Here is a 12,515-nt window from a genome sequence, read left to right on the forward strand (position 1 = left end):
AAGTGGCAAATATTTGCAGCCATTATTTGTTATGTTTTTTCATTCTTTCCCCTTTAAGCATGATTTTATAAGTTTGTAGATAGATTTGTTGTGGTATAATTGTTAGAAAATGAATGGTAACTTTGGAAAGCCCCCGGGGCAAATGAAAATATGCAAAAAGAAATGAAAGAATAAATCTTTTATATGTTTTTCCCAGGCGCTTGGCAGAAAAGAGTTGGGGTTAAAGATACAATTGACATGTCTTGATTTTGGTTTATTAATCCTATTATTTAAAACACTCATCTCTTCAGCAGATTAAGTGCACTACACAAACTACTCAACAAGACGAAAAAACAAATAGGTGCAGTGATAAAATACTATCCTCCAAAAATGCTATTCCTCCAAAAATGCAGTTCTTTGTTTGGCTTATGTCTAGAGATAAAATACTATCCAATGAGCAACGTGCAAGAAGAAGGTTAACGACTGACCCTTCCTGTAGTATTTGTGGATGGAATAATGAATCTACTTTACATATCTTGCGTGATTGTACCAAGGCCAAAAGTGTGTGGAATTTAATCCTCAATCGAAACCAAGCTCTCCATTTCTTTCAGATGGACTTTCAGCCATGGTTGAGAATTAGTTTAACAACTAATTCAAAGTGGCAGGATGAGACCCCGTGGAATGTTGCCTTTGCCTATACTTGTTGGTACATTTGGAAATGGCGAAATATAAGAGTGTTTGGCAAAGAGGAGGACCTGCCCTTTGACTCCAGGGCAGTGATTCTTAAAGCAACCCAAGAATGGTCTACAGCTAGCTCAGCCAATACAAAAACTACTAGCAACTACCAAGTTACTCTTGCTTGGGAACCTCCTCCCCCTGGCTACCTCAAGCTTAATGTTGACGGCTCGTATAATTGTGCTTCTGGCTCCATTGGTGCTGGAGGAGTGATAAGAGATGAACTTGGCAACTGGACTGGGGGGTTTGCAATCAACCTTGGGAAAGGTCAGATACTAGAAGCTGAGATCTGGGGACTGTTCTTTGGCCTAAAACTCGCTGTGCAAAAGGAAATCAACAACTTGATTGTTGAAATGGATTCTGCTACAGCAGTCCTACTATTTCAGAATTCCAATATACTTGGTCTACACCCACTAGCTACTTTGCTAACCAGCTGTTGGGAGCTTATAAATCAAATTGATAATTGTGTGGTGAAGCATGTTTACAGAGAGAAGAACATGGTTGCAGACTGCTTGGCTAAGGGGAGCTTCAACTTTGATTTGGGATTTGTTTACTTTGCTGACATTCCTAGATGGATAGGGACTCACCTAGAGGAGGACCTGATGGGAGTCCATAGAACCCGCATTATTGCTGTTGTGTAGTCTTCTTGGGGCTCTTCCCCCCCATCTCACCAAAAAAAAAAAAAAAATAGGTGCAGTGATAAATAAGTGAGCTGGGAATCTCTCATTGATGATGCCAAGAAGAATTTGCAACAATTTGAGGATGCTAATGTCTCTTTCATTCCAAGGGAGCTCATTTACTGGCAAAACATGCATTAAACTGTAATGCTATTATAACTCGGGTAGAAGAGGCTCCCTCTGGTTGGAGCCATTCCTCCATGATCATACTCTTGTTACAAACAAAATGTAATAGAATCTCAACCTACAAAGTAATGTTATTGATAAAAACACAAGAATCGCGACGACAACTCAAGGTGTAAAGCAGAACTGGAGCGTGAACCAATCAAGGCCCTTGATATCCACAGAACGAACAGTTGAATGCAAGGTCTTGATCATATGTGTTCCTCCTTCTCCAACAATAATTTGAAATGTGGTGATACAAAAGTATTGAACACGGCGAGGTCCTTTGCAACTACCAGTTATGACATGAACAAAGTCTTGGTTCCCCAAATGAACCAAATACTCTGTTATAAGCTCATAAAATGGCAACGGTGGACTTGCAATATTCAGGCCTTCGTGCAATTGAAAGAGTTTGCTTAGTGAATATGCAACACCACCGTCATCACCCTTTTCCATTCGAAAGGAGAATGCTATAATATTTTCCCAAAGTGCATGTAAGGCATAGATAGTCTCGCCTACAACCACAGCCCTCCCTCGAAAAGGAGCATAAGTAGAAGTGTCAACTTTCACTTGATTCCATTCTTTTCCCTTTCTGCTCTCATGAAAAGCAAAGACTTTGGATTTTTTGAGCGTGAAGTTGCCCAACGAAAACAAAATAACACCATAACAAACGGCATAACCAGTTATTTCCGTATTGTATAGCTCATCATTATAAAATGGAAAAGGAGGCAGTGACTCCCAATGCTCGTGATCGGGATCATATTTCTCAAAGCGTGGATCGGGAGGCACTGACTCCCAGTGCTCATGATCGGGATCATATTTCTCAAAGCCTGGATGATACGCAAATATTGGGATGTATGGAGATGGCAGATAATACAATTTGCCATAAGCAGACACAACAGTTGCTTCTGGCTTAGAAGATATGGTAGGAGGAATGGATGGACTTAATGACCTAGTCTCCATGTCAAAAACATATCCTCCGAATGATCTAGCGGAGGAGGAGCCAGAATGTTTATCGAGACCGTCCTGTTGAAGTAGATATAACTTGGAGGAGATCCTCGCACTCTGAAGGAAATAATTATGCGAGAATTTGGCTAGAGGTTGAAGAAGCGGGGGTTCATGAGTGACTCCTTCTCTGCCCAAATCATCATCAACTTCTCCTGTACATGCGTGTTTGAATTTTACTTCATATATTGCATCAGTGCATGGGCGTTCGAAAGAAGACAACACTAAAAACACACACCTAGCTTCCCCCTGATTTACCGTCATTGGTGCATGCTCCCCCGTGGGGTTTGGACGACTGGGTCTAGCACTAGTACTAGTACTGGCGCGTAGAAGCCGAAGCTCCTCCGTCACCATCGTCAGTTGGGTTTGGTGAGAGGAGGTAATGATGGCTAGAGCTTCCTGGATTTCCGATAATTTGTCATGGAGCTCATCTTGGCGTGAAGCCATCCTCATCAAGACCTTGTCCTCAACATCTTCGACCGCGGAGGCCACCGAAGCTGTGGATTTATTATTATTCCGACGCTCCATGATATATATATAGGAGGGAGGCTCTGATCAATATACCAGATGATGATGATAGCAAATAGCAACTAGAAAAAGGGGAAGGAATTACTGGACGGACGGACAGAACACAGAGATTAATTAGAAGAAGAGAAAGAGAGATTAGGGTTAAGAAGACAGAGAGATAATGCAAGGGCAGATAAAATACATCAAAGTCTCAATTACAAAACATGTATTTATAATGACCTAATCTATATAGCTACAGCAAGCAAATCCTAACCCGCTTCGAAACAGGAAAGTAATCCAACCCTCTAGAAATAGGAAAGTAATCCTAAACCCTCTAGAAATAGGAAAGTAATCCTAAACCCTCTAGAAACAGCCTAAACCTACTAGAAACAGGAAAGTGATACTCAACCCACAAGAAATAGGAAAGTAAATCCTTATCAATATTCACCATAGGATAAGCCATCATCTTCCCAGAAATTATGATAAACTCCACAGTGGGTAATTTTTATGGAAACATCATCAATGCCAAGAGCCCTGGGATTAATTAGAATATAATAAAATTAGTCCACCTTCACGGAATATCGTATGATGTACGTAATTATTTTAATAAATTCTTAAAGTCACAGAAATTGTAACTTGGATGACTGATCACAATTGCAAATAACAAAGTAATAATAATCTAGAAAATCAACATTCTGAAAGCTTGAGGAGAAAGCAACAATGACAATGAGAAGTGAAAGCAACAATCTGGTTGACATATGGTTTTTGAACGATTGATTTGTTTGGTGGATTGTTGTAGTTCCTGGTATGAGGAGGTATAGCTCCATTGAAGTAGTAACATTTCACATATAGGGCATTTGCCCGTTCTTACATATAGCTATGATATGTCGTGAGTTCTTGCTCCCATTCCAAGACTTGAAGCTTTAAATGTCTAGTTTGTGTTGGCGTGAGTCAAAGTCAACGTTAACTTGACAAATTATATTCAATTTGGACATCATGAAATATAGATTCCACCTGCATTTCTTTATATGGACTCCACTTCTTTGCTTCACCCCATTTATCTCAACTTCTACAACCTGGTGGATGCCCATAAATTAGTGTATCACAACAATTAAGTCCAAAAGGAAGCTGCAAATGAAACATCATATTTAGCTTGCACAACTGAAAAACCAAATAATTTCAGATATTTGACATTGACCAAAACCAAATTAATCTTTTAAAAGGTTGAAAAGATGAGCAATTTCTAATTTTGTGACAAAGCACCACTCATGCTATACAGTATAGACTGTATCTAGCTTTAGCTAAGAGGAGTAAAAGTATAATTACCTCAGAAGGCCCAACCAACCAGCTGAAGAAACGCACTGTTAATGCAGCATTGAATTCAGCTGCCCACTTTGTTGGTGGAAACAATTTCCTAAACTGCAAAGATAACAAGTCAAATAACTATTCAATTCATCCATACAACAGAACAAACCAAATCCCCATCCCTTCATGTGCTACAAAATTATACCCAATTGCCAACAAAGTAAACATTAGAGAAGTGAGAATTAATGGTCTACTATTATCCACCTGATCAGGCGCACCTGGAGGCAGCATAGACAAGAGCACTTCTCGAACCACTTGCTGCTGCTGAACTCTAGACCTCCCCTGCATCACTCTCTTAGACACATCCACAAAGCTCTCATAGTCATATTCCCACCATGCCTTCTCCTTAGTCTCAGTCCTGGCCTTCACTGGAGCTGTAAACTTCTTCATTTTGCGAGCAAACAGTGTCATAAATCCCTTCTCAAAAAACCCATCATTGTACTTGGTCTTTTGTCCCATGGGAGCTGGCTCTCCTGATGCCTCTGCAATCCCACATCGGATGGGACACTACTGCCCGGTCTACATAATAACATGTGTTTAGGGGTAGAAAATTGGACAGGTTGAAGGCTTAGAACCACCATGAAATCAATCACTATAATTCTGGTGCAAAGAAAACAAAAAAGAAGAAGGGATTTAAATGCTCAGCTGGGTGTCTTCTTTAGTATGTATGTGATGAAAGATTTGATGATTGAATGATATTTTGCTTGATTGATTCATCTCCACATAGGAGGTATTTATTCAAGATTGATAATAATAAACTAAGAGACAATGCAAAGTGGTACATAATGGATACAACTAATACAAACATAAAACTAAGATAGTGGTGGATAATGAGTTGGTGAATTGGTGGATAACATGTTCTCTAATATGTGAAGAGCTGAGAAATACAAATGCAACAACACAAAATGCATGACACGGAGTTTAATGGGGATGGTTTTGTTCATACAACATACCTGAACAACTTACCAAATGCTAGCTAAAGGGTATATGGTTGGTTGAGTTTTGCTTAGAAATAATTATGACCACACATGCCTTTCTTGGAAGAGATTTACTGGCTCTATCCATTCCATTACTATTCATTGGTTCCTTTAAATTGTGAAATTATGAGAGAATCCATGTTCACCATTATCTATTTTAATCGGTTTATTCTTATCAAACTTTGTAGTTTCAGTAAAAACATGTTGACTGAGAACTGAATGGTTGGTCCCAGTTTTCTGAGGTTCTGGAGAGCCTGTGAGGTTGACATTGAGTAAGCTTTGAGTCATGGTGGGGTGGATTTGAGGCTAAGGCAAATGCCACGCATGTTGACTGTAATCTTTAGACATTGGTAGATAAGAATTTCAGAATCTACTTTCATTTATATTTTGCAAGTTCATCATATTTGGAAAAATAATCTGTATTATTAGCAGTCTCAGGCCCAATATGAGATTAAAAATATGTTTAGAACCCATACTTTCCCAAGGCCTATTGGTTGCATTATTAAGCCTTCTGCAAATACCACTTTCCTAACGCCTATTGATTGGGGGCATTGTTAACAAAGACCATATCCTGCATAACTGCATACTGGACCCAATATTGCCATGTTATAATACCCAACAGCTTTCAATTTGCCTTCAATTTTAATAAAAGTCAATGTTTTATTAATTATTAAACCCCTACACATAAAACCAGAAAAATAAACAAGGAAAAGAAAATATAAACTCTAGTAATTTATCTTGGTTTTCATTATTATCTCAAAGCATTGGGAAGGAAACAGTGTACATATATAACAACATAATTGATTTCTGTGTTGAAAGTGTACATTTCCTCTCAAACTTAAACTGTGGTTTAGATTTCCATTACTAGGTTCTTTAGCACGTCATCTTTCCTTGAAAAACAATTTCGAATAAAAAAACTAAAAATTGTTGCAAATTGAGGCTAAATTTGTAATGGGATAGAACTCTGGATGTATCCCTTGCTGCATATCCAAGGCAGTTCTCATCACTTGCACTCTCAGAGCTCATTGTTGACTGTTCAACTATAAAAAAAAACACACACATAAGAGAGAGAGAGCTCACTTATGTTTGTGCTTCTTAGTAGTTTGCCAATGTACTTGATAACCAACTCAATTTCACCTTGGTATACCTTCACCTTGTCTTAGACATGTTTTGTGTTTCTACCAGTTATCAAAGCCTTCAGCCACTAAACATAAACAAATACAAAAGTCTTTCCCCCTGCATATTGCTAATATTATATACATGCCTCTCTCTCTTTTTTCTTGTTTTCCAGGTGCTACTGATTAAAGCTAAAGAACACCTTGTGTTTGGGTATATATAAAAGAAAAAGAAATATAGTAGGACATCATGACATAATTTCCCGGTATCTTAATCCGTCATATTTGTTAATAACACATAAAGTGCTAGGGGAAAAGAAGAAAGATAGTCTGGTTGCTGAACAGACACAGAATGAAATAAAGTGCTGGAGATTTCCATAATGCAAGGTATAAGAGAAATGTAGGTTTTAATTATAGGAAAAGTCTCGAAAGATACTAAGAATCAAGAGAGAGTTAGAGAGAGAGAGTTCTCACTTATGTTTTTGCTTCTTAGTAGTTTGGCAATGTACTTGAATCTCCTGTTTATATTCTATTTATAGCAAATTTAACAACTCAGCTTCACCTTGGTATATACAGTGTCTTCACTGGATCATTATTCCTTATGAGAGATGGGATTTGAATGAATTAGACATTAATCAACACTCATACAGCAAACCCCACCACTAAGTTTCCATTGAAAACCTTTAGCCACTAAAACTTAAACAAATACAACGATCTTAAACACTAGTCGCATGGCTAATATTGTTACATGCCTGTCTCTTTCTTTTTCTCGTTCTCCAAGTGCTATATAGATCAAAGCTAATTAAGGGTGAGGGTGACCTTTTTATGCATTGGCGGTTCTTTTATTCACTTTCCGGAAATTATATTAAAGGTTTCCTCTCTTTGTTGAGAGGCCAGGCCACTAATCATTAATGTTTTAACCCTAAGGGGTCTGTTTTGGTGAGATAAGGAAAACTAGATCAAGGGTTTCTCAGGTGATTAAATACATAATGATATTTCAGTGATGAATCCTGTTATTAGTGTCAACAGTTTATGTAAAAAATTTCAGTTTCATAATGATATTAATATGTACATTATAAGAAGGGAAATCTTCTTTTCTTTTATGGTCTCATTTCAGGGAGTTTTCAATCATCTTTTTTTACTAGCCTTTGGAGAGCTTCAGTGTACATTTTTGAACTGTGGTTCGGATTCTCATTCAGCTTACTAGGTTCTCTAGCAGGTCAACAGGTCTGCAGATTGAGTATTAAAACTCATGCAGGGTCTGCATTTTGACTTATTAGTTTCATTTATGTGGTTGATGATGGTAGGTGGCAAACAGTATAAAATTGTAATGGAGGAAGAGCCATGCATGGTCAACCCCTTTAATATCTTACAAAGAAATGGTTTTCTGATATTCATTGATCGAAGGAATTGAATGAGGAAGATGATGTTACAGAAGAGAAGCCAATTGTTTACATTAATTTTCTTTTCTCCTTGGAGTTTATATCTGTGTCAGAAACTATTGCCAGAGTTCACCTTTGTAATTGAAGGCTGAAATCTGTTTTAAGAATGATGCTTCTTCCATCTTCTGTGTTTCTGCAACTTAAAATCTGTGTTTGGTCCTGCAAAGCTGGCCGCCTTCATTTCTTCGGTTTTTTTATTATTTTAGTTTTAGTTTGATCTCATTAAAGAACCAATCATCTGTTGTAAATTATTCCATCAATTTCCCTTCTTGATATTCATTCAATGACTTAACATTATGATCAAACATAAACATTTTAGTTCAATTCATTCCCTGCCTACATTACAATTTTGGTTCAACAATTTGAAGTAGGCTATAAATATATGTCACACTAGGAGTTATAGTTGTAAAGCTCACGGATGTTAATGGGATAGCAAACACTTTCATCCCCATCAAGTAACCCCTTGGCTATGATCATATTTGCAGCTTCTGTAGGATGATATGCATCCCAGAACACATACTTCAATCGATCGGCACACAACGCAGAGCTTCTGTTTGTACCACTGCTCTTGAAACAAATAAATGGTGGAAAGTACCCACCACAACATGGCTCATTTGCATTCTCAAATCCTATTGAACTCATCCGAAAAGAGACAACACTTGCTGAACAGTAATTAAAAAACAAGCAAAATTAATAAACTTCTGGGGCCCTATGAAAAAATATATAAATAGATCCTCTTCATGCATGGCATAAATGGTATTAATGGCTTCTGCATTATCATGTGTCACACATAAACAAGTACAAAAATAAAATAAATAAAATCTTGTGACCCAATTTAAAACTCAGGCACTGTGATGAATTCTTAGACTCTATTTTTCTTGTTAATTTTTGTCCTGTTGGTATAATTGAGTTGCTTCATTGAACATTAAATGACCGAAGGAATTAGCTGATGACTATTTAGCAGTTAGCTGAGAGCCAATAATGTGTAAATCCACCAAGTCTGAAATGGTTCAGTGCATTTACCTACAATGTCTGAAATGGTTCGACCATTTGTGAATCGACCGGTGGGGTGTAGACCGGAAGGGTTAAAATCAATGCCATAAGGAGGAGAGTCTGCCTTTGAGAGAGTGAACATGTAGTCGTTGTTTCCTGCATCAACCAAAGAGTCTCCAAACACAAATGAAGTGAAAGCAAAACAGGCCTGCATGGCATTCAAAAACAGAACAGTTGAGCACATAAACCATAGCAGAAAAAAAAAGAAAAAGAGAAATCTTAAGGGCCTCCGTTGCCAATATTGAAGAAGAGTTTTAAGGTTCAGAATTCACATGGGTTATTATTATAGATGATGCAGAATTTGCATGGCCTGCTTTAGCAGGTAACATAATCTTTGAATAGGTCTGTGTGAGATTTACAAGACATCGATATATTTGAAATTGGTCATGGCCTGGCTGGCCTAGCCTAGCCTTTGATGGGGGAAAAAACTTCCCTGTGCCTTTGATGATGGTTTGAGTCCCAACAATCCAATCCATGTGAACTTAATTAATACACATCAACAAGAGAAATTCTTCTTCTCTTTCATGGTATTTCACATCACTTTTTAGTAGCCTCTCAATAGCTTCATTCGCATATTGAACTGGAATTATTTCAATCACTGGATGAATTCCATGAGCAGCACAAAAATCCATCATTTCTTGGATATCCTTCTTTCCACCTGTTACACTACCAGAAATACTTTGCATGCCTGCCAAAAGGTCCATGCATGGAGTTCATCATATATACTAGCAAGTTAGCAACTTACATATAATGTTTGGCAGATAAAACTGTAATCTCAATCATTTGAAACATGCCAGCGTACAGATATTGAGGTTGGCAGCTGATTTTGACTTCACTAAGGAATCCCACCAAGACCAGAACTCCACCAGTTCCGTGTGTGGATCAAATGGGTGATCACCAGATGCTGTATCAATTATAATGACTACACTCGTTTCACATAAGACAAGAGAATGGACGTTCAGCAAAGATTTCTCGATAGTATAAGAAATGACTTCAATGAGAAACAGTCTCATTCCACTGTGATTGGTGCATGTCTCAATCGTTATAGTTTTTCTGGATCTGTTTTGGATAACTATTGCAGTGGAGATCTTTTGTTCCAGCAGGATGGACCTCCACTTTTGCTCTTATTGGTCAAGGTTTGGAAGCTGCGAAGATTTTCAGTTTATCTTCACTCGTTTCACATACTATGTTTTCTAGGGCTATGCAATTTGGCCGCTGTGACTGTCTGTGTTAACTTTGAGAATTGGTCTGCAGTTTGCTATGAGAAATATGATTTAAATTTAGGCGATTGGATGCAATATGTAAGGTCCGGTTTTGTAAATGATGCTGCCAAGGTTAATGTCATGGTTGGTGAGCGCTGCCTGTGCCCATATTGGATTGATGAAATTAGGTGAGGATTGATTTTTGATTTTGTATCCTATTTTTTGGTTTGCAGACAATTGATTAAGGGTATTTCATACCTTCATTCAATTGGTCTATATCATGGTGCATTGAACAAGAGTTATATTCTTGTTGGTGGTTCTTGCAAGCTAATCAATGTGGAAGGATTGTTGATTGAACATGATCCCTCTAGGGAAGAGTTGAAGAAAACCAAGGATTTTCATGGCCTGCAGATTGTTTTGGAAAGCATACTCACTTTGTTGTCGAAGTTCGGTATTCCCTCATCTAGTACTTGGAGGAGAGAGAGTTTTTTGCTATGTAAAGAACCATCTTTTCTTGAAGACTCCCGAGGGTAGGATGCGGTACTTTGATAAACTTCATCATATCAAGGATTCTGATATGCGAAAACTGTTGAATTCTGCTACGTTTCAACGATTCAGGCCTTGGAATATTAAAGCTGCAATTGCTTCATGGAAAGATTACATGAAGGAGATTTATCGTCATGTGGATTCTGATTATACTGGTTCGTCGATGGTGGACCTTCTTAGATTTCATCGAAATCTCTATCAGCACTACATTCATGTTAATTGTCGCAAACGTGGCAGGGTTACAATTGAAGGGGTTACTATTGAAGAAGTCGGTGCTGTTGTTAGATGCTTCTTTCCTAGATTTTTAGACCAGATTCAATGTAACCCCTCCAATAGTAACCCCTCCACGTTTGCGACAATTAACATGAATGTAGTGCTGATAGAGATTTCGATGAAATCTAAGAAGGTCCACCATCGACGAACCAGTATAATCAGAATCCACATGACGATAAATCTCCTTCATGTAATCTTTCCACGAAGCAATTGCAGCTTTAGTATTCCAAGGCCTGAACCGTTGAAACGTAATAGAATTCAACGATTTTCGCATGTCAGAATCCTTGGTACGATGAAGTTTATCCTAGCTAGACCTTTCGAAGGTCCCTCCTGCGGGTCAGTTTGTGCCTGGGTGCCTGAATAACCATTATAATATTTTATTAATAAATTTGATCAATAATATAATATTAAATTAAAACCCTGACCCCTGGCTCCTAAAAGTGCGTGCAACAATTTTAAGTTGTTCCTATGCCCACAATAGCTTTCCTCTCATTTGGAATGGTTTAGAAGAAACTCAAGACTCAAAAGCGATAAAGTCCCAAAAAGTCAACCCGGGACCCCGTGGGGTCCACGATCTCAAAATCCCGATCTGAAAGTTCTTAGAGTTTCCCACATACCTAGGACACATGTCCCGAGAGTTTGGTCTCGATCAGATGGTCGGATTGCTCACAATCGCACGATCGGATGGACGAACGATTTCCGTAACCCTAGCCCTAGGGTTGGCATTTTCGGAGTATCCGAAACTCTGATTTATGATTCGTCAAATCCTATACGATCCTGGAATTACCTAGATCAACATATTTCAGTCTGACTACGATCCATCGGTCCAAACATATTGAACCCGGAAATCGCGCAATAGGTGAGATCCGTTCAGGGTTCAAACGTTGTCCGAATTGAAATCCGTAAGTTCTTACGCGCTCGTAAGGACACGAGGATCATTCTAGGACTGAAAGTGGTCCCCAATACCTGGCCCACCCGCCGCCAGCCCACGCGTATAGAAAATTCCGGCTGTCGGAAATTCTCCAAACCGCCGGCCCAAACTCCTACCCTAGGTAAAACACCTAATTTGGAACCACTTTTGTTCTTGGACTAGGGCCAAAAAGTGGCCGGAATCGCGATCCCAAAACCGGCAGAACTTTGAATTCAAAATCAACCCACCTAGGCTAGAAATTCATCGAATCCTACCCAACCATCAGCTAGAGCATGGAAAATAGTCGAAAATCCATACCTTACTCGACTGATTTGGTGGCCGGAGGAGAGAGATCGAGAGGTTTGAAATTCGGAGCAAAACCGGCCAAATCCGAGCTGTTTCGGGCGAAAGCCAGCGGTTCAAACGGCGGGGGATGGTCGGGAAGGGAAAAGGGAGGAGCGGCGGTGCGATCCGGTCCGGTCCGGTGGGCTGGGTTGCGGTGTGGCGGTGGCTGTGGAGGTTTGGTGGCAGTCGGGAAAACCAGACCCGGGGGGGGGGAGGGGGGTT

At 39.0% G+C, this 12,515-nt stretch overlaps 3 protein-coding genes across 5 annotated transcripts; all 3 read right to left on the reverse strand.

Annotated features, from left to right (window-relative positions):
* Positions 1-1,522: 1,522 nt before the first annotated feature.
* On the reverse strand, positions 1,523-3,518 carry LOC148294545 (uncharacterized). Its single transcript, XM_088253619.1, has one exon. It carries the CDS (start codon positions 3,084-3,086, stop codon positions 1,683-1,685), a length of 1,404 nt encoding a protein of 467 aa, XP_088109745.1. The 5' UTR covers positions 3,087-3,518; the 3' UTR covers positions 1,523-1,682.
* Positions 3,519-3,679: 161 nt separating this feature from the next.
* Positions 3,680-5,362, reverse strand: LOC110757794 (beta-carotene isomerase D27, chloroplastic-like). Of its 2 annotated transcripts, none has more exons than XM_021959521.2 (3): positions 4,635-5,362; positions 4,392-4,484; positions 3,680-4,141 (listed from the first exon to the last, which is right to left on the reverse strand). In XM_021959521.2, exons 1-3 carry the CDS (start codon positions 4,887-4,889, stop codon positions 3,989-3,991), a joined length of 501 nt encoding a protein of 166 aa, XP_021815213.2. In that variant the 5' UTR covers positions 4,890-5,362; the 3' UTR covers positions 3,680-3,988. The 2 variants fall into 2 exon arrangements, with proteins under 2 accessions (XP_021815213.2, XP_088109746.1); XM_088253620.1 differs by having other exon boundaries at positions 4,080-4,193; positions 4,635-5,029.
* A 2,896-nt stretch (positions 5,363-8,258) lies between these two features.
* On the reverse strand, positions 8,259-12,515 carry LOC110757798 (GDSL esterase/lipase At5g41890-like). 2 transcript variants are annotated; one of them, XM_088253489.1, is made up of 5 exons: positions 12,267-12,515; positions 9,820-11,394; positions 9,290-9,705; positions 8,988-9,165; positions 8,259-8,626 (listed from the first exon to the last, which is right to left on the reverse strand). In XM_088253489.1, the coding sequence occupies exons 3-5, from the start codon at positions 9,491-9,493 to the stop codon at positions 8,355-8,357; spliced, it is 654 nt and encodes a 217-aa protein (XP_088109615.1). In that variant the 5' UTR covers positions 9,494-9,705; positions 9,820-11,394; positions 12,267-12,515; the 3' UTR covers positions 8,259-8,354. The 2 variants fall into 2 exon arrangements, with proteins under 2 accessions (XP_088109615.1, XP_088109614.1); XM_088253488.1 differs by having other exon boundaries at positions 9,290-11,394.

Source organism: Prunus avium, chromosome 5 (assembly GCF_965620075.1).
Source record: "Prunus avium chromosome 5, drPruAviu1.hap1.1, whole genome shotgun sequence".
Classification (NCBI taxonomy): domain Eukaryota; kingdom Viridiplantae; phylum Streptophyta; class Magnoliopsida; order Rosales; family Rosaceae; genus Prunus; species Prunus avium.